Source organism: Lonchura striata, chromosome 1, assembly GCF_046129695.1.
Source record: "Lonchura striata isolate bLonStr1 chromosome 1, bLonStr1.mat, whole genome shotgun sequence".
In the NCBI taxonomy this organism is placed as follows: domain Eukaryota; kingdom Metazoa; phylum Chordata; class Aves; order Passeriformes; family Estrildidae; genus Lonchura; species Lonchura striata.
Window position 1 is genome coordinate 92978154 of NC_134603.1, and position 21672 is coordinate 92999825.

General features: G+C 41.1%; 1 protein-coding gene across 1 annotated transcript in view; it reads right to left on the reverse strand.

The window, feature by feature from the left end:
• Positions 1–21672, reverse strand: part of BMP6 (bone morphogenetic protein 6) — an 88433-nt gene that overhangs the window by 18911 nt on the left and 47850 nt on the right. The window contains exon 2 of the mRNA XM_031503948.2: positions 5736–5928. Coding sequence (XP_031359808.1) covers positions 5736–5928 — 193 coding nt within the window. The remainder of the gene's footprint in view (positions 1–5735; positions 5929–21672) is intronic.

The following is a 21672-nucleotide window of genomic DNA, read 5'->3' on the forward strand; positions in this document are numbered from 1 at the left end:
CAGTAAAGTCAACACAAATATCTTGGTGCAAAGGTGTCCCAACCAATCCAGCTTAAGGTCTTGAGCTTTACAAATCTGAGGAATTAGTATTTTAACAACTGGAACAGTTAAAGCAAAGGAAAAAAAAACATCCCTAGTCATAGGAATAAGAAATGTATTTACCTTTTTTTTTTTTTTTTTTTTACTGCAATTCTATAAGAAAAAGGAGCATTCCAGCTGCAGTGACAACTATATTACTACACAAATGCAGTTTGAGGCACAAAGATGGGGGAGAAGACAAAGGAGTAGTATTTATCTTTGTCCATTAAGTAAAGCAATAAAGCACTGATACGGCATTCTTTAGTTTAGACAGAAAATGCCAGCTGGTTATGGAACCAGTATGTTTCACCCAGAATAACTCTGACTTTCAAACTACTCTAAACCAACCAGGCTAAACCACAACAAATCACATACCCACAGTGGAAGCTGAACTGAGATGTGGACAGATGCCCCTCTATAGCATCATGGAAACAGCTCTATCATATACAAATATATGCACACTATATACAAATCTGACCCCAACTTGAAACAGATTGATGCTAGCTTTGTCATTTGTATTACACAACCTATTCCAAAACCCAGTCGAGGAGGGTTATTTATTTTCTAAGCTATAAACACTGCAGTTGAATGAATTTGCCCTTTAGATTAGAAGCTCGGATCACATTTGTATAAATATCCTGTTGCAAAGAGGAAGACTTTATTACCACTATAACTGGCAGCTAAAACCAACAAGCGCCTTAACCCTTAAGGAATTGTGTTCAGTAGAACAGGAACATGGTCCCCAGGCAGTTGCTCTGCAGGGCACATTTATGTCCACACGTGTCTTTTCATGTAGGAGGAATCTTCCTGACCATCATGTTCCCATATTTCATTCTGGGTGCAAACGAAACTGTTTAATAAACTGACCATTAACGTACCGTATCTTCCTTTGATCACTAACACAGGCCACTGTGTTTTTCATAGATCAGTTGTTTGGACAGTGTGGGAGTGTTCTGAGGTCTGCATTAGCAGGATATTTACACTTGAAAACATACTGATGATCCAAACCAAGGACTAACATCTTTGATCAACCATAAACTGCTTTCCCTAGTCCTGACCTGACACCTCTCTGGGTGAGGGCATGGAAGTTTCAAGAAAGAAACTATTTAAATAATGATCAGTTTTCAGGGACAAACTCATTTCTTCCCTTCCCTTGTAAAGGTCCTGTTTACAAGGCATGCCGCTCCCAAGAGGTACCAGAAATTGCAGAGGGCTTTGTTGGTTCTTCCACAAAACCAGTCCTGAACTTTGGACTCAAGTCCAGGTGCCAGGTTTAGCTGTGCGTTGGTACCACATAAGGGAGGAGAGTTGAGGCTGTGTAGTTCCTGCCTGCTGAAATGAAACAGTCTGTCAGATACAGCCAAGGTGGGACAAGCATCTGGAAGCTGACACCACTTACCTTCCTAAACTGGTGCTTGGCAAACATCCCTGTTTTCTGCATATTTCAAAGGAAAGGGAAAAAAAAAAAAAAAAAAAAAAAAGAAAAGAAGAAAAAGATCCCACCCTAGTGTTCAAAATAGCCCAGTCTCTTAAAACTCTGGGGGGTCAGAAGCTGAAGGGCAGCAACATCCGCCAGATGTGTCACCCATTCCCTCTCCCAGCATCAGCCCATAGAGCCCACAGCCTGTTTCAAAACCAAGCCATCCCCCTCAAAGCAAACCAGATGTCACCTCAGCCCTGCCTGGTGAAGCCTCTTCTCCACACAATCCAAAATGCATACCACTGATGGCTGGCCACAAGCTTGACCCATCCATCCTGAGGATTTCATTAATCTCCTCACAGCATCCCACTGACAGCTCCAGCAGTTTGTGTTATGACAAAATGTGGCCATTAACCACGGTTTGGTTAAAAAACAAAAGCTTCGTTTCTAGGCACTATTTTTCTTACCTTATGAAAGGGTGGAAGGAATGGGGAGATGAAAATATTACTGACACAAGTGAGTCAGTATAAAAATGTTTTCTTTTTTGAGAGAGAATGTACATAGACCACACTGTCCTCAATGTGAGTTTAACTGCCTGGAGCCCCCACAAGTATATTTTTCGTTTTTCTGATGGGACAAGGTCACATTTCTGCCCAGAGGTTTTGTGCTATTTCAATCAGCATTGATCTCTGATCATTCATGCTCTCTTTCCATATATGTCTAGCTAGAAGACAGCCTCAAATGGGCCCATATAGTCCCTGATATTAGCCTTGTCTACAGTGGCAAAAATCAGTTTGGTAATTCAGTAACTGGCAGAAATTTTAGCCTCAGGCTTGGTTCCATTTTTAGCCAACAGGGAGCAGCCAGCAATGCCTCGCGAATCCGTGCAGCAGCGCACATCTGGGCTGGAGTCACACGCTCACACTGTTACTGTCCAGATGAGCCTTTTTTTCCCCTTGCTCCAGTAATACTGAATTAAGCCACTTCATTACACTTAATTGGAGCCAAGGGATACTTCCAAGCTCTGAGCTTTGGTGAAAATTTGTATTTAATGAAGATTTCTCTTGTCTCCTACCCTGTCAAACTTGTTTCTTTGACAGAAGCAGGCAGGATCCTTTTTCTTTATATTTTCCCCCCAGAGGTGCATGCTGCCTTTCTCTTGTAGGCTCCTGGCTTAAATCTATACATGCCAGCTGTCCTCTTAAGAATCATTTGTGCCCAGAAGTATTTTAGGAGCTACCAATAATTGCTCCAGACAACTGTTAGCCTCATAAACACCAAGATTAACATGGTGTCTTTGAACTTTCTCTGTCCTGACCAGAAGGAACATATGTCAGAACAAAAACATGAAAAAAGATGTGACATCAGCTCCTCTCTCTCACCTGCTAATTCTCCAGCTAGACTTCAAGATCTGTATAGACTCCTCTTCATGCAATAAAATGTCATTAAATGTCAGGAAATATCAAGCTGTTATTCAAAACTATTAATCTAAAGGAAGTGTGACACAACTTTTTTTAGTAGTTTTTGTTTTTTTAAGTCAAAGGCAGCTGTTATTTTCTGGCTCATAAGATGTTTTCTAAAATTAAATAGAAGCCTTACAAATATTTAGCAAGTTCCTTCAAAACCCAGTGTTTTCCTTTCCTTATAATTTAACCTTCCAGTGTTCTGATCTGGAAAAGAGAACACTGTATTCCAAATTAATCCACTGAGAAAAGAGGGGAGAAAAAAACATTTTGCACTTTTTTCCCCCCAGTAAAAACAAGTAAGTGAATGGATGATCAAAACCCATAATCTCTCAAATAATATAGTTTCTTCAGACATATTAGAATAATCTGAGGCATCTTCCCCCTCCATGCAGAGATACTAGCAAACAGCTAAATACAATTTTTAAGTATTTGTTTTTAAGAATGTTTAGAGGCCTAAGTCCACCCAGGTCACCAGTAAGGGTGAATGTTTGTAGCCAATGGAATCAGACCTCAACTGAATGTAACACTGAATATGCAATATGCATCTTCTACTATCTTAACTCTTAACATCTGCATATTTTTAACATAAAGGGAACGATTAATAAATATATATGCACTTTTATTTACAGATAATGTACAGAAAATAGAAGCCTATCCATGTATTAATAGAAAAGCACACGTTTTAAATATGATTTTATATTTTACACATACATGAAAGAGTCCTTTAGGCTGAAAGGAATAAAGAATGGAAAAGGGTATGTCCTTCCTACAGCTGCAAGAATCTGTAAGCCACATCTTGTCCACCTCTGTGAGGATGATGTGACAAGTCCCACACACTCATCTGAAGTACAAAATGCTTTAGCCAAACATCTCCCTCCTTCCCACCAGTAAAAGTAAATAAATAAAGCAGGAAAAGAAACAAAAAGGGAGCCTTGAGGGAGTGGATGAGTCAGAGGTTAGTAATGGACTGCAGACACATCCCTGGGCCAGCGGATCGCGCCCAGGCCCTGTCAGGAAGGACAGGGAACTGCTGGCAGCCTGCGCCTGCAGGAAGCTGCTCAAGGATTCCCAGTCCCAGTGGCGGGATCCCCTCAGCATGGCCGCCAGCAACACACAAGGAACGTGGCAGAAGGGAATGGGAAGACCCAAAATACTCGCCAGCTCTTGGACAGAAACCACCCTGGTGATCTCCACCGGGTGCTCCTGCCTCTGCTCTGTCCGTAGGGAGGCCTCGAGCACCCAGGGATGCCCAGGACGTGCAGATGCCAAAGGTCATGTCACAGCTTCACAGCGCAATCCCATTTTGGCATGCTTTGGTATGGTGTGTGAAACAGAGATACAAAGTCCCAGCATCAATGTTGCACACAGCCACTTTCAGAACAGAGAGTTTGTAAATTGTTAGGAACACAGTATACTAGGGGCTATATCCTGTACTTTATCCAATACTTTATTCTCTTTCCCACATTTCCTTGCTTGCTCAGTTTACGCCAAAAAAATGTTATATCCACATAAAAGCTGACAGTTCTCCTACTCTGTGCCTTGCTTTGGTGACTGTCACACAGCAGCGTATTATCAATTTCTTCCACAGACACTTGGCAGAGGTCTCCTTCCTGCTCCAGAGGTGGGATCTCTATTTCTGGAATCTGAAGCAGACCAACACTCGCCATTTTTCCTGACATGTGTCTCCAAATGAACAATATATCATCTATGAAATCTGCATGACTGTCTGGACTTTGATCAGTTCTTCAGCTGGGCACTGATGTAACATCCTAACCAGCAGGCACATCACCCCAGGAGGTTCTCCAGCAATTTGCAAGTTGAAGCACAAAGGGAACACTGATCTCCCAAAATGCACACCTTCCTACCCATCACCTGTTTACCCAAGTATTTCTCTCTTTTCCTCAGAAGTCACACTCCCCACAGAACAACCACGAGCTATTTGACGTTGTCCTAAGAACTGCCAATCACCAAAGGCCAATCCCTCCAAATGGTACCAGTGGAAAAGCTGGAGAAAGAAGGAGCAGAAACGAAAACACCCATGAAGCCTTCAAAGAGAAAACAAATGGAGCTTTTTTAAACACTGCTCGTTTTGATTTCTCTTTTTTTAATGCCTGCAGCAGAGGAACACTTACAGTCCTGACAAGTTTCAGTAGAAGTAATGAAACACTTTTGTATCACAGCATCACTCTGACATTTAATTGACCATGTATTTCCATCTTTTAGCCTTACATGATTCCTCCATCTGAAACATTACTCTTTTAAAATTAATCACTCCATTTACACTTGTTTGGATTTTTGTGTCACAGTTTCTACCCTGCCTCTCTCACTTTTCCTCTCTCATTGCCACTGAAAGACCAGAAATTATTTTGTACCTGTGGTCAGCATGTTGAATTTTCTTCTGCTTTATTTACTTTAATATAAGTCCATCTGAGAGCAGATCAAGTCTGAGCCAATTACCAGTATTTTTCAAACAGGCTGCTAGTATTAAGTTGAAAGGGGATATGTAAATTTCAGTACACAACAGCAATAACAGCAGTGCTTCTAAAATCTACTGCTTCTCATCAGATTCTTTCTTTATTTGAAGACAAAGTTTGCAGCTAAGTCACACCCTACCATGCCCATTTCCCACAAGGAAAGGACCATGCAATAACATAACCCTGCTAACGTGAACAAACCTGATATTTATTTTCAGCCCTATCAATGTTAATGCATAAACTCAGCCTTCTCCAGGACAGCAACTGGTGGCACAGAGCAAGGTCCCTCTTGCATACCTGTTCTGATGTTCCTGCAGCACCTGGTAGATGCTGATAAGGAAGGTTTGGTTTTTAAAGCTTCCCACAACGCAGTCCTTGTAGATCCGAAACTCAGCAGCTGTGACAGCCTCGCCCTCAGGAATCTGAGACAAATTAAATTTGAATTCCTTGTGGTGCCGCTGGTGAGGCGTGAACTCCTTGTCATACTCAACTGCAGATGGGAAAAGGAAAGAAAAAGAGAAAAAAGGAACCATGACTAAAATTTAACAACAAAAGGTTTCTACATGCTGCCACCTGTTGCTTAAAAAAAAAAAACAAGAATCTTGTTCTTTTCTCCAAAGATAGCCCTGGTGAGTGTCAGGAAAACTTAAAATTAAAGCTTTTCAAATACAGCACTAAGTGAAGATGAATGTTCCCCCTCTCTAGCCAATTCCTTTGGGATTTCCAATTTTTCAAAGAAAAGCCAGCTTTGACAGGTGAAATATGACCATGCATTTTGCTCCTGTGGAAAACTCTGAAGCTTGGGACGGACCACTCCCATCATTTTCCACCTGTGGCTCTACATGTTCTTTACAGCATTTCCCTAAGTCTCATAGCCCTCTTCCAAGCAAGGAGACAAGTAGCTCCATTTTGCTTTAGCACACACAGGCATAGGCAGAACCAAGTGATAGTACCAGGTCAACCAATTCCCTAAGTGCCCTGAAACATCCTGTTTTCTGGCTCCCAGGTTTGTACACTAGCCATTGGACCAACTTGTGAGTAAATATGATTAACATGACATTTATTATTTCTCCCTCTCCTTTGCAGCAGCTTATTTTAGAAGGAGAGAGCTGAAGAGTGACCACTTTTGGTTTCTGGTCTTAGATCTCCTTGGGTACACTCTCAAGCATAGGATTTAAGACAGACACAAAACAGAATTCCTCCTTCTTTAGGTCTCAGGATTTGCATTTTCTCTGTTTGGGGGTCCCTTTGCAAACTCTGCTTCCAGTCCCACTCTTGTATTACTTGATTACATCTCAGTTTAGTCTGACTTTGATTAATTGTTTGTTATTTTTTCTAATTTTCTACTAGAAATCACTTAAAACATTAACATATTATATAAATATACAAAAATCAAATCTTTACAAGCCTGAAGGGACAAAAAGTAAAAATAAAAAGCTGTTCCCACGAGTGGAACTCAAGGAGTGTATGTCAGTGATGAATAAGTCACCATTACGCTATCATTAGGGACACGATTACATGCAGAGGCAGCAAGAGAATACCAGATCTCTTTCATTGTTTGTCTTTGTTGTTCCCCCCGCCTCCATTTAATACATCAGACTGTAAAGGCGTTCACAGGCCTACTCTCACAACATCCCCGTGAAGTAAGCAAGCAATGCCTGTTCTCCAGCTGGGATACTGAGTCACCAGGAGAGTGACTTGTCCAAGGACAGGCGGTGGAGGCTGGCGGCAGAGCCAGGAATGACAGCCAGCGTGCTTGAGGTTCGGCACTTTACCCAGAGGTTACCTCCCTGAAGAACAGACATCTCCCAGCTGCTGGAAACAGCCCATGGAGACTTTCCCCTCTACCTTGCCCAACTGCCTATTCCTCCTCATTCTCCAGTCACAGTTCCATCTGCCCTCTCCCTTTCTTTTGGCAGCCCTTCCATGTGAGCTACCTCATCTGGCTGGGTCCACATCCTGGCTCCCTGTTAGACAGTTAGTCACATCCTTCTCTTTGAAGCTCACCTGGAAATCTTTTTACCTCTTTGTGACTGCTGCCAAGCATTCTGTGGGACACCACACTGGGGGATGCGGTGTTAAGGGCTGCCACAAGGCAAACAGGGAAATTCTCAAACTGCTGTCAGAGTCAGACACTGCTGCCAATTTTGTAAGTCTTGCACTGCTTCTGTCTGAGCTGCTTATATGTCAAACAAGAGACTAATGAGGATGACTGGGCTCTATGGCTTCCAGAAATGAGGTTGTGACACCCAGCATCTCCGTCACCAAGGCCACCAAGAGAGACTGCACCAAGGCAAATGATGGTAACACACTCAATTCCAGCTCCACCAGGAATTACCTCTCTGGCTATTGGTTATGGGTGATCTGGGCTTCCCTTTGGAGCACCTGCCCCTGTGTTTAGTGGGAATTAACTCTGGCAATACCGGACTGGTTGGTGTCACTTGCATGTGCGCCCTCCAAAATGGGACCTGAGCTGCCCAATCACTCTCCATCCTGAGCAGAGTTTCACAGGATGCACTTCCCAAAAAAGAGGAGCCATGTACTTTGAGAAACTTGTAAGCAGCCAACCAACGAGAAGCTGCGTTGGGCTGCTTGCAGCAGGACATGCCCAGCTTGGCCCGTGTACTCGCTGCTAAAAGATGAGAGGATGTAATTAATGGTGAGGGAATGTCTAAATCAACGGGTTTGGAGAGGCACACATATGAAGCAACAGTTCTCAATTTAGAACTCGCTACATCCTTGCTCATGGGTGCAGTGACCAGCTGAAACCCACACCCATTTCCGTGCTGTCACAGGGATGAGCTGACCTACAGGCGAGGTGCAGTGAGGTGGCTTTTCCCCAGGCTCGTGGCTGAGGATGATAAAGAAGAAGCAGGAAGAGCAAGGGGAAGGACACAACCAGGATAAGCAACAAAACTCCACCAGGGTGCCAGAAAGCTAAAATTACACCAGAGACAGCAAAGGAGTCATTGATGCTTCCTGCCAGCTCTTGCCCTACATCAAGATGTGATATGGTCTCTCCCTGTGCATGAGAGAGCCTGGAGTTGTCCCACACAGCTCAAAATGAACCCAAACATCACTCTTTTTTTTTCCTTTCTGACCTCAAGCCAGCTACAGTGGCCTGACTTCCACTCATCACTACAAAATGTGCAGTTTAAAAGTGATATAACCAAACTCTAGTCCTTTAAATCAGTATTTTCCCACACTCCTCTCCAAAAAAGTCAAACACAAGTCACAAGAGGGAGAAAAGTCTACCAAAACAACTACCACAGAGCATGACAAGTAGCAACAGGTATGATGCTTGACTCCAATTACCCTTTCCCAGTTTATAACTTGCCTGATATATTCACAATAGTATTTTCCTGTTTTTTTCAAGCTTTCTTCCTTTATCTCTGTCCTTGCCCAAATACACCACACAATCATAGAAGCTGACTAAACTGATTACAGGGGAAACATTCAGACTTGATTTCGTTATCAGGCTTGGCAGAATAAACAACCCAAAACACACAAACAAGGAAATCTTTTTTTAATCCTTCAGATTAAGCAATTCAGCTCATTCTGTTATAGGAAAGGCAGGTTTCTGTTATAAGAAAGAAATACTGCTAAGCTGATGGTGTCCTCCTCCACTGGGATCAGTTCAGAAGCAGCCCAACAACATCACAGGATGGAAAAAAGCCTATTAAGATTGTATAAAGCAAGTATAAAAGTTTAATGAGTTGGAAAGTTTTTCTGGCTATGTATCTTCCCATGATACAATGAAGGGTGGAACTTTTTTTTTTTCTTTGTGGGAGTGGTGAGATATTTAAGTTCTATACACTCATTGTCACCCCATCAAGCTAATAATCAACTGTTTTCATTCAGCAAGACAGCTTAAAAATATAAAATGCCAACAGTCCTTCTCTGGGGTTTTTTTGCCCCTTGGAAACTCTTCATTTTTAACAAAGAAATCAAGTTTTAGAACAGCAAAATTTGGAAAGGCAAGATTCAAGCTGAGGTTCCCAGTCTGGATTGCTATTGCATTACAACGCATCGCATGAGCTTGTATTCAAAATACAGACAGCATACATCGAAATGCAAGGCAACAGCAAAAAGCAGAAATCATTTCTCAAGCTGCTTTCCCATTATTATTTTTTCCACATGAATACATTTGGGTCAGTCTGACCGGTGATGTGAAATCCAAAGCTAACTTCCGTCTGACGATGGACATAAGAATGTCTCAACTATGCAAAGCTCTTGCAGGAAAAATCAGGCAGCTCACAGCTGGGGCAGGTTGGAAGGTGGAAGCCCTGAGTGGTGTTGGGCTCCATAACCTTTTCCCAAAGTGCTGGCTGGAATGTCAGGACCAAGCCAGGCAGAACTAGTCTTTGTAAGGCCATGGCATGAACTACAGCCTAAAAAATTCATCTTAATTCATGGTCAGACTGTATTATCCCAAACATTACTGTTCTTTTGCTGGAGTAAGTCCTTGGAGGTTACAAAACCAGGCCTGCACATATCAGGGCGAGTTGGGAAAGGAGATGTCAAACAGATTTTAGCCCATCACGAGCCAGAGGGACTGCCCACTCCCCATCTGACTGGTGGCTGCTCCCTTGCTTGTAATGCAAAGGAAGGTGTGAGCTCTGGACATTTGGACTCACCCCTAACTTTTCACTAGAGGCCATTTCTGAGCAGACTGGCAGAGCATGCAGAAAGAGTTAACAGAGAAGCCTGCCAGTAGCTCTTTACATTCCCCTTAACAAATATTTTTAAATACTATACAAACACAGTACTATTGTTAAGCAGTTAAAAAGGCAAGAATGGCAAAATTAGGGTTACTGTGGTTTTGAATTTTGTGTATTCTAATTCTAACCCAGTGTTGCAATAGCCAATTTCAGCACAAAATGTCCCTGGTTTAAAAATAGCATGCTGCTTACAATACTTGTTACTTTAAAAACACTGCACAGAAAAAAAAAATCAGAAATTAGCACATCTATTTTAGCAACTATACCATCCTACTTCCATTTGACTGTGTAGCACACACCTTGGACCTAAGGAAACATAAGCTTAATGACAGTCATGGAAATAAATTCTCCTTCTGCATTGTAATTTTAAGCATTTCTTTTTGGATCTAAATTAAACCAGTATGCGGAAATAACAGGTCAAGAGTCTTTCCTAGGAAACATAATTTTCACTTTGAACAGCAGCACCAAGTATCATGCTATCTGGTGATTTTCTCCAGTTCTCAGCTGCTGAGAAAAGTGTTAGGTCAAGTGCTCAGGTGAGAATTAAGATACTGGCTTAAGGAAGTCTCTAGCTCAAACTGTAGGTAATAAAGCCAAAAGTACTAACCTACAGCTCCAGAAGTAATTTTTTGAAAAGAAATTTCCTATATAAATAATTATTATTTCCATGACAATGTGGTTCCTTGGAGGGTGCAGAGAAGGAGTGGGGTTAAAAATTATTAAGACAGGACTATTTAGGTCATTCTGCATTTGTCCTGACCCCAGCAAAGCTAAAACTGAAGAATCTTTTTGCACATCAAGATCTTTAATGGTGACTTGATTTCACAGGGCCACATGCTCCAATCCAGCCAGGATTCATAACCTTCTTCTGCAAAGTGAGTTTTGCATAAGTGTTCCTGAATTCAGCTTGAGAACAAATGTAAGTGGTTCCTACTTATTTCTTCTTAGCCTTCACATGTGACCCACTCCCAAGTAAAATGAGAAAACATCTGAAAACTGGAATTGCTAAAAGGAGATTCACCACCATATCTACATAATCAGCACAAAGGCAATTCCTCTGTATTACATCACCAACTTCTGCTCTAAGTCAACAGCATTTATCACATCTGGAGCAATGAAGCAGGGTATTATGCCTCAAATGCTTTAAGCATTACTAAAGTTTCAACAGTCCCCTCTAGTAAAATGGACCATGTACATATGTGACTGATCTACTGCTGTGAATTTACAGTGGCATCACCAGAATTTCTTCAATATTGGCAGACAATTGCTTGCACAGAACAAAAGTCATGTAAGCTCAAATCCTCCCTTCTTGATCTTGATCCACAGCTGTTAGTTGCTTCTTTTGAAGCAAAAGAAAGTAAGAATGAGGGTGTTTGTACACGCAGTCTGAGGGATGTCCAGCTTTAGAGCAAGATTCAGTCTTCACTTGGGTCTTACAATTTGCCTTCTGCTTCACAGTAGATCTACACGGATGAGGTTTGCAGAGCATTCTTTTTACTCTGAAGAGATGCCCACAATGTGCCTGAAGGCTGGTTTGTGTTTTCCAAATCCATCACGTCAATCTAAAAAAAAAGATACCAAGTCTCCCCAACAGCCCCACATCTCTGACAGATCATCACAACTGCAGAAGCACTGTTACTGTTAAAGATTAAAGCTGACATTTCCTCCTAAAATAAGTAGCATTTCCTAAACACTGTTTTAAAAACTGCAGAGTATAACACAAAGAGCACAGTGTACCAGTTTAATGTCTTCAAATGTGAAGGAGAGAAGACTAAAAGATTTTACAGGTACTTGCTGCTGTTTAACAAGGAAACAGAAGTTAGGTTGCTCTAGGTGGACCTGCAGGTTCAAGAGCAGGTCAGCAGCAAAAACAGACGTCTCCAGAAAGTAGTGAGGATGCCTCAGAAAAGGATCACTGCTGCCTGTTTTACACACTTCCATATACACGTGTGCCACTGTCACTCAGGCACCAAGATAAAGAGGTAAGTGCTCCATCCCACTGCAGGAACATCCTAAATCCACTACTGCTTACAGACAGGACTGATCTTTACTCTAAAGACCCAAAAGAAAGCAAAACCTTCCCCTTTTCAAAACTATGATTTATTAACAAGTAATTTATTAACAGGTGGTGAGAAGGACAATTCTTTAAAAGAGAAGAAAGTCAGATGAGACATTAAAATACAAGGTCTGAAAGCAAACCCTTTTCTGCCCAACATGCACAAGAGGTGAGGAGATAAATTCTTCTCACCTTGGTCTCAGCCCAGCAACTTCAACTACCATCTGTGATCACAGCAATTCTACAAAGCCTCTCAGAATCTCCTAAAAATGACTATTTCTTTCTTTTACCCCAATCATGATGAGGGATTCATCACCTACACCAAGTCCACTGCCTACAGCTCCTGCTGCTGCTCTTCTACATGCCAGATCTTCCAAATTCTCCCCCCCACCACACCGCTCCTTCACCCATTTCTGAAAAGCAGAATGAGCAAAAATAACTAATTCCAAAAAGCTGTTCCTCTGCTTCTCAAGACATCCCCCTGGATTTTCAGTACAGTATCCCAAACAAGCTGACCAAGGTTTGTTCTCATGGATAAGAGCACGTAAAAGTTTGCCAGACCTCCCTGATGAACTTGTCCCACAGGGAAAAAAGGCAGTTTTTAAACATAAAAAAAAGTCAAGATACCCACGGTTGAGTCTGGCAGTACACCATTTGCTGATCCCTCTGGGTCCAGCTGAGGTGGCTTAGACACAACAACCAGCTGCACAACCATAAATCTAATGCAGTTTTAAGTAAATGCCTAGACACCTGTACAATAATATGAAGATTCAAAGCCAACAAATTCCAAAAGGATGCTTTCTTCAAAACAGCTCTAATATCACATCTGGGCCTACACAATATAAAGTGGAATTATTCCACTGGCTTTGGTGGAGTGATGCCAGTTTACAGCCAATGAAGACCTGGCTTTATGCTCAATAGCGGTGTGTGCCAGAAAATAATGACTCAGAAAATAACCCATCATTAATCCAATCCCAATGCAATTATGGAGATTAAATTTAAACAATAGTAAATCTCTCTCTAAACATAACACTCCACAGAAGAGTTTCAAAGGAGGAGGGTTTCTTTTTACTCTTGGATGAAAAATGCAACTGAGCTCTTCTTTGTTTCTTTCTGCTGGGAATCGAGTTGGAATCAGCTTGTAAAATCAGATTAAAATAGTTGCACAACAGCTTCCTTTCAGGATTCTTGAACCAAATGCAGTCTAAAAATCAAAATAATGCCCTAATCAAATACATAATACCCATGGGACACCAGAAAGTACTAAAAAGGCGTTTTCATATTTTCACAAAGATGCCTACTGTATGGCCAGTAAAGCTTTTCCACTCTGCAATGGGAAGCAGCAGCAACGGGGACCAGACTTGCTCTAGCATATGATGGGAAAAGTTAAAGCAAAACTGAGGAGAAGGAGAGCCCTTGGCAAAATGCTCGGGGGCAGCTAAGCCAGGAGGCTGACTGCAGGCCACCAGCACCTCTGCCACCAACACTGACTTTTGGGCTTCCTGGGCTGTCCCTCTTGCAATAACAGAGATTGCTTTGCAACTGCTTCCACAGCCGCCTCCTTCGTTCCCTGCCCACAGCTTCCCAACACAAATGTTAACAAAGCTGGTGTTTTCTTTCCATATGCTGGCACATACGGCAGGTCCCTGCACTGCAAACAGTGTTGTATCTTAGGAAAACAAAACATCTTTTGCTTAAGAGATGCCAAACTGATTTATCAAAGGCACTACTGTTTGCATTTTTGTGGCAATATTAATGCAGTTCCCACTGAGAAGCTGATAAAGACCCTGACTGCAAAAACAGCCCTCTGGAAGAAGTGATCTGAAGCTATTTCTGTATTGCGTTTCCAAATAATTTGTGATTAAAATAATATTATGCTTTTCAAAAAGCATTTCTATTTCACAGCCAGGCTTCATGCTTGCAGAGCCAGCTTGCAGGAGGGGAGAAGCCGATGCTGTCAGCCCATCAGCACAGAGACAATCAGAAGTGCTCTGCAGCTGTGCACGTGGTGGGAAGAGAATTCTCCTACTGCTCCTGCTTGCTTCCTTAGCTTACATTGGCTCCTGTGTCCGTACCCACACAGTAAATGCCTGGGACACTCAGAGCTGCCTGTAGAAATCTTCTCACAGCATTTCCCACCCTGCAGGTTCGCCACAGGTCACGCTGCATTTCCTGCTGGCACGGCCACTGGCATGAAGCTCCCTGGAAGCGCAGCTGCCCTGGGTACACTGACTGAGTCTGGAAATATTTTCAGAATTTTTTAAATGGCATAGTCATCTCGCACTATCTCTCAAAATTATCTGTCCTTCTGTGGGAATTTAAGGCAGGACAGACCAATTCACTTGCGAGTTTGAGCTAAATTTCAAAATATAGGTTGTGCAAAGTGGGGAAGCTTTTTTAATTTATGGGCATTACCCTCTCTGTTCTTCTTGCAGGTGAGGTTTTATGTGTATTGGTATGACTGTAAATCAACCAGCAGCAAGTAGAAAAGCAGGCAACAGATGAATGTTTGCAATTTAAATTGCAAGCTTTCGTTTTGTTGAGAATTCATCTCTTGACATCACAGGCAGGTTTCAGCTTTTCATTTAATAGCCCAGCTGAAAAAGATATCTCCTGAGCACAGTGCAATCACTCCCCATAAAAATACTGTCCAGAGTGCTTACGGTTTTATAAATTTTTGGAAAAGTTAATCCAGCACTCAAGACTCAGATACATAGAAGAATTCAGCCCTGCTTGAGAGGTTGTCAGGCTGTCCTGGAGACTACACCACCACTCTAAAGGCATGGCCATTGCTGACATGACTTGTGACTCCAGCTGATACCGGGAAGTGTTGTTGCCTCACTTATTGTTCAATATTTAGTATTTTACACAGGGCTCCAATTTCAAATGACTGAATTAAACAGCATTCAGCCAAAAGACCACCAAAGAGCACGGGCTTTGGGGAATGGGCAAGGCACTCTGTGAGACAGTATGAAGGACACCAGACTTGGCATGAGCCGGAGAACAGGAGATACAAGGAAGGAGGAAGCACTGCCCCTAAGAAGGGCAGAAAGTGGCCGCAGGGATAAAAAGAATAAAGTCATGGTCTGGAGATCCCACAAATTCCCAACCTTTAACATGACTACAAAGCAAACACTCTTTGTAACGGTCAAGGTGAAAAGATGTTACAGCTCTGAAGAATGAGAGCAAATGCATGAAGTGCCTGAAGAAACAATGGAGTGTTTTAAAGATTTACTCCTGGCTATGTATATTGTCCAAGGAACAGCACGGTTTATAAGCCAACCTCCCCTCAGTGCATCCATTCACTATGTGCTGGCTTGGCACACTGATGCAGAGGAAGGGGTTCAACATGTCACTGGGTAGGAGATGCTCAACCACCATTGGGATTGAACACCACCACGGTGTTAGGACCACTCCCTGTGCCAACTGGAAGTAACAGTGCCTTGGATGACATTGATCTACACAGAAATACCAGAGCACCTTTGAAAAATGCACTATTTCTCTTGCCACCGTCATATTTATCATTCCTTCCTCCCTTTCCTTCTGTCCTGGTCATCCTGATGAGTTACCTGTAGGTTCAGGCAAGACTCTCTCAGGCCAGAAAGCTGGCTAAGAGACAGGATGGGTGAAGAAGGATGGAGGAAGGCAAAGGAAAGTCTCACCACTTCCACAGCCTTCTCCAGCAAAGGCAGAAGGGCCATGAAGCTGCTCACTGTGCAACCCTAACACATCTGGGAAGTGCTCAAGGGCAGCAAACATGAAAACTGAAAGAAACCCCCAAGAAATCCCAGATTAGTTTACAGGCCTTTCAGCAATGTGAGGCAAGTGTTCCTCTTTCTGAGGCAGTAACACCTTGCAAAGCACTCTCCCCACACTAGCCCTGTGTCATGATTTTCCCCCAGCATGCATGCAGCCAGAGAGAACCAGAGGGAACCCTTGGCATGCCTTGCTCACAAAAACTGAGTTCTCCTGCCATGCCATGCCACTGAACTCCCATTTTTTAATATGTCTACTGGCTATGCCAGCAGGGTGCAATTTGGGAAGTGAATTTTTTACCTCTGAAACCTCATCTGCTGTCAACCAACATAATGATGCTGTGGAGAGCCAAACAGCCGTCAGACGTTTAAAAATTTGCAGCCGCTGCGGGCGGTTGGAGCAGAGGTCAAAAAATGGTCATTAATAGTTTTACCTAAGCTGCAGCTTTCAGCTGCTCAAAACACAGCCTTAAAAAGAAAAGAAAATGACATCACATAGCTTTAACAATCTGCTTAGGAGTAAAGAATTTCACTCCTTAAGAAAAGAAATTAAGGAAAAAAAAAAAAAGCCTTGACAAAAACGCATTTGGTCTAAGCCTTCCTTTTTCATTATTTTTTATATTCCCATATCCCACAGTGACCAGAAGCATACTTGGAATGTCTCTGTCCATCTGATAAAGCCATCAGTGGCGGCAGCCCCGCGCCGGGCCTGCAGAGGACACAGCTCCTATTCCCGGCTGCAGAGCACAGTACCCAGCCTGGGTGAAAGCCAGGGAGATGCAATGCTTTGGGAATGATGGGAGACTCCCCGTCAGGGTAGGAAATCCTAGGGGAAAAGTAAGACTTGAGGAAAAGCACCATTAAAAGAATTATTAAAAGGGGATTTGTGGAATAATCCTTAGTTCCACATAGTTGGCCTGACTTACATACAGTAGCATAGCTGGGTAACTCACCTGAAAAACATCCAGCAGGAAAAGGGACAGACTGCCAAGTACTACTTTTTTTTTTTTTCCTCCCCCTTCTCCCCACCCCCTTCACTTTCACCAAATACCCAAAGCAATCCTTGGCCTCTAGGCATTTAAAAATCAAAAGTTATCTACAAATGTTCTAAAAGTAATAGCACATAAATTGACTCCAAAAGGTCTCAGGTTAACAAATAGGAAATTAATAAACTTCACTGGTTTAAAAAACAACCTGGTATGTTAGCATTTCTGGCTTTCAGTTTATCTTGCCCTTTTTCTGTAAGTTATCAGGTTCCTGGAGACAGAATTAAAAAAAAGAATGTGTTAAAATTTTCAGCAGAGCTGCTTGCCCACAGATTACATTTTAGACATTTGTCTTCTATATCTTCACTCCTTGCAATCATGTCCTGGCTGTTTGGCTGTCCCAGCATTTCTCTGCCCCACCCTATCCAGCCTTGTCATCACTGATTTTATTTTTCCGCTCTTCTCTCTTAGTAATGCCCTCCTCTCTTGCCTTGACTGGTCGCATGCCATCCTTGGAGAAAAACATCAAAAGTCTTTAAAATTTGAGTATACATAAATATATATAGAGAAATCAATTTAAATTTATTTAAATAAAATTTTAAAAAATCTTAAAATACATATTTTATCTTTTGTTGTGCCTGAAGCATTTTTAATGCTGTCAACAACTAAATTACCCAGACACAGATTTTAGTTTATGACTCAGTTTATGATTTAGTTTGTGACTATTTATTTTAGGTTATGATTTTAGGCACATTGGTTAAAAAAATTACTTATTTTTTCCTTAAGTCCTTTAAAAATTTTTTTTAAAAGTTACAGCAAGAGGGTAATGCTATGTATCTGTCAGTATTAACAAGACTCCATGGAAAGAGCTGCCATACCTACTCAGTTTTTATTTGTGTTTTAATAAGAAAACCATCAACCATATAAAGTTTGGATCAGGTTAGCACATCAAAGCACACGTTTTACAAACATACAGACAGTGGGGAGAATTAAAAAGCACCAGACATTTTAAATGCAAATTTACTGAATCTTTTTTTCTCCTGCATACTAAGCCACCCTAACAAGTTGGGTTGTGGCTTCAGCAAGTGAATCTTTTTATGGCTATTCTCTCATAGATACAGCAAGACTAAAGCTTTTATAATGTTTGCATGCAGAGAAAAAGACAATTAATTACATGACAAGTCCTAGTGAAGAACTTCTTCCAGTCAAAATAGGAGGACAGGAATCTCAGTGTTATATAATTGATGTTATTAGCTGCAGCTGCTATCATACTTGTAGAAATCTCCCAACTCAGAAACAACATTGATTAAGTGCTCCAAGATGAGTAATAATATGCTTGATATTAAGGGAGGGGGATAAAAAGGAGTCTAAAAAATGTGCTCTCTGGTGGAGTAACAGTCTCAGATAATTGTCACGCAGAAAACACTAAGGGATACCAAAAGACAAATGCACCACATTTAAAATGTTGTCTCCATGAAACTGAAATTAAGGAGGCTAGAAGTTGGTAGAGAGGAAACCTCTCATATTTGCCTAACCTATATGAATGCTAATGCTCACACGTGTGCTGCAACAAGATTGGGGACTCTGAAAGCTCTAATCAGTAGGTCCATGAGCAAATATTTATTCTGATCCATTCCAACTCTCTGTGGTTTGTAAATCGCAAAAAAAAAAAACCCTGCAGAACAAACCAGTCTAGACCACAGAATTTGGCTACTTTATGCTAGTTAGAAAATTACAGGAAATAGACCAACTCATGAAGGGATTTTTTGGTGGACATTTTGTTTGTTTTCTGGAGACCTGTGACTACCTGATGTATGTGCACTTGTTTGGGTAGCTGAGGAGAATTCTTTTGAGCATTCTTTCAACCATAATCACTGCAATATTGAATTCCACATGCTTGATGTCTTGGTGAGGTGTTGATGTATATAACCTTCCAGATTCTTTCTGACCCACACTTTTCATCTGAAGACATTATTAAAAAAAAAAAAAACAACAAAAACCCAAAAAAACCACCTCCAACTCTAACCTGAATAATATCGCCTTTGTATTTCAAGATCCTGAAGAGCTTGTAGAAACATTATTTTTCACCCTGGTACTCAAATGCATGGAAAGAATCACTCGATATCTTTCCATCAGAGGAAAATCAGAAATGGAAAATATTTTAGATAGAAAGTTTATCTTATTGGGGATAGCATCCATTCAAAGTGTTAGAAGATCTTTCCATCCAATATTAGAAAATCTTTTCTATGGGATAAAAAAAAAAAGTTTCTGCCTTTTCCATGTGGAAAATATCAATAGCTTTAGGAACTCTGCTTTATGCTAAACCAGAAAGAGGCTGGGTGAAACAGAGCTCTCAGCTTCTACTGTAGGCATTGAGATAAGGCTGGGGACCTAAAGAATCCTGGCAAAGACAAAATATTTCTAATAAGTATTTCCATAAGAAATGCTTTTCCCATAATTATGCTCTTAATATTTTGGAATCTGATATATATTTTTTTCTACTAGGGAAGAAATATTTTTCAAAGACAAAATTTTATTCTCTATACAAAAAAAACTTGATAATCAACAACAGTAAAAATTATACAAATCTTTTTGAGTAACTATTTTAACCTCGTATGTCCAGCTCAATTTTAAGAAGTTTCTTTCCTCTGCCACTGCTTTTCTGCTGTTTCTTCAGCAGAGAATCAGCAGCTGGGATGGCTGCCCTGCATCCAATGCATTGTTTGTCACAGGACCAACCCAAGCTGCATCTCACCCAAAATCACTCAGGGCACAGGCAGTGGCCTGATAACTGACAGCTTGGCTGACCTGAGATAAGGTTATTACCCACTGTGATTTGCTACACTCAAATGTTTGGTTTGGCTCAGTGTCCCAAACAAACCAGTCCTGGTTGGGTACCATGGGATTACAAAGCACAAATATCAAGGTCTTTAGTCAGGTATCTGAAGCAGCAGGACTATTTAATTTTTAAAAAATGAGTCAACTGTACTCTGCACACATAAGAAAGTGTGATTGAAAGGCTTTGAAGAGACAGTCAAGTGTGAATTCTGCTTTCAGAATGGATTAAAGGGAGAAAAATTATCTAGTCTATCCATAAATAAATGAACGTTTAGCTGGATTTGCTAAGGTTTTTAGTTTTGGTTACATTGCTAACAGCAAAATGTGCACCGATAAACTTCCCCAACTAGTAATAATACATAAGTTTGGAACCAAGAACACACCGATTCACTTTGAATAAAAAAAAAAAAAGTTTTGTTATTTTTATATAAAGAGAAACATGAATGCAATAGTTCCATGCCTTAACACTTACAACCTACTGTTAGATACAAATAGCCAATGCTCAAGTTAACATTCTACGGTCCTTATTCATGATGTCCTGTATGCAGAACAGCACTAGAGGCTAAAGTTGCATTTCTTTATGGCTCAGGTAAAGCTGTGGGATGTATTTACAATATATCCTTCTTCAAAGACAGGCATTTTTTTTATATGCCATTTTAATGTTTTATTTTCTGACATGGAATAGTTTTCTTCTTAAAACTGAAAGTTTCTGAAAGGCTGCATGCTCTTAAATAACCAGCATGGGCTGAATCAAAAATCTTTTAGACTGATACATCATATTCAGGATACAACAAATATTCCTTCTACCCCTATCCTTTTCCAAGGAGATACAGCTTGCTTACCAGTTCAAATATTATAAGTTCATGCATTAAGCAACAGCAAGAAACTGCCCCTCAGAACCCCTTTAGAATGCAGCCATATTTGCTAGGAAAGTCATGGTCTTGCTTGAATTCCATGTAACTGAAAAACAGAGCTTCAACAGGGAATGTTACTGAATGAGAAGCAAGTATTTCTTATTTATAATCCAATTTGAAATACCTTACAAACTTTATGGCCACCATCACATCTCAGATGCCTTACAGGGAAGCATTAAAAGATGAATGTCACAAGAACACACCCAGGGGTCCTGGGATCCTGGAGTTATCATAGGGCTAGAAATGGAGTTTCCATTTTCAAAACCTCAACACTTCCAAATTGATGCCTTTTAATGTCAGACTGGAACCAAAACATCCCAAATTGAACCAAAACCACTGAAATCATATTTCACTGAAGCAAAAGGTTTCATGCTAACAGTACACAAAATCTCCAGCTTGTAAGAAAACACAAATTGTTAGATGGAAATATCCAAATGGCTTAATTTCACCTCAATAGGGGGTAGAGCAAGAGAAGAGGTCAAGGAAACCTGACCCAGTTTCATCAAAAGTTGCTGCTTTATCAGGTAGAATCCAAAGGTACACTTAAGCCACTCCTGGTAATTCACAAAGAACTCAGTTGAGCTGAAACAATTACCAGGCCTTGGCCCTTCTGGTTTGAGCAAGAAGGCTCAACCAAAACCATGCCTGATACTCCTGAGTTATTTGAAGCACTGCAATCAAAACAGTGCCCCAATTAAAAGCTCTTTAGGACAAGTTTTTTTCTGTGATGGAATAGCCATACTTTTCACAAAACTGCAATGGGTAGGTAAAGACTCATGAAAACCCCTTTCCATTCTTAGGCTGCTGTTAAGAGTCTTGTGAAAACCCCTTCCCACAAAAATCACCTCTCTCCAAGTTATTTTACCAACTGCACTTTGCTTTTTTTGCTTTTTTCCCCCCCAATAATCCAGAATGTAAATTATTTTGCAGCTTCCCTTACAATGCTCTTCTTTCTACAAGATGA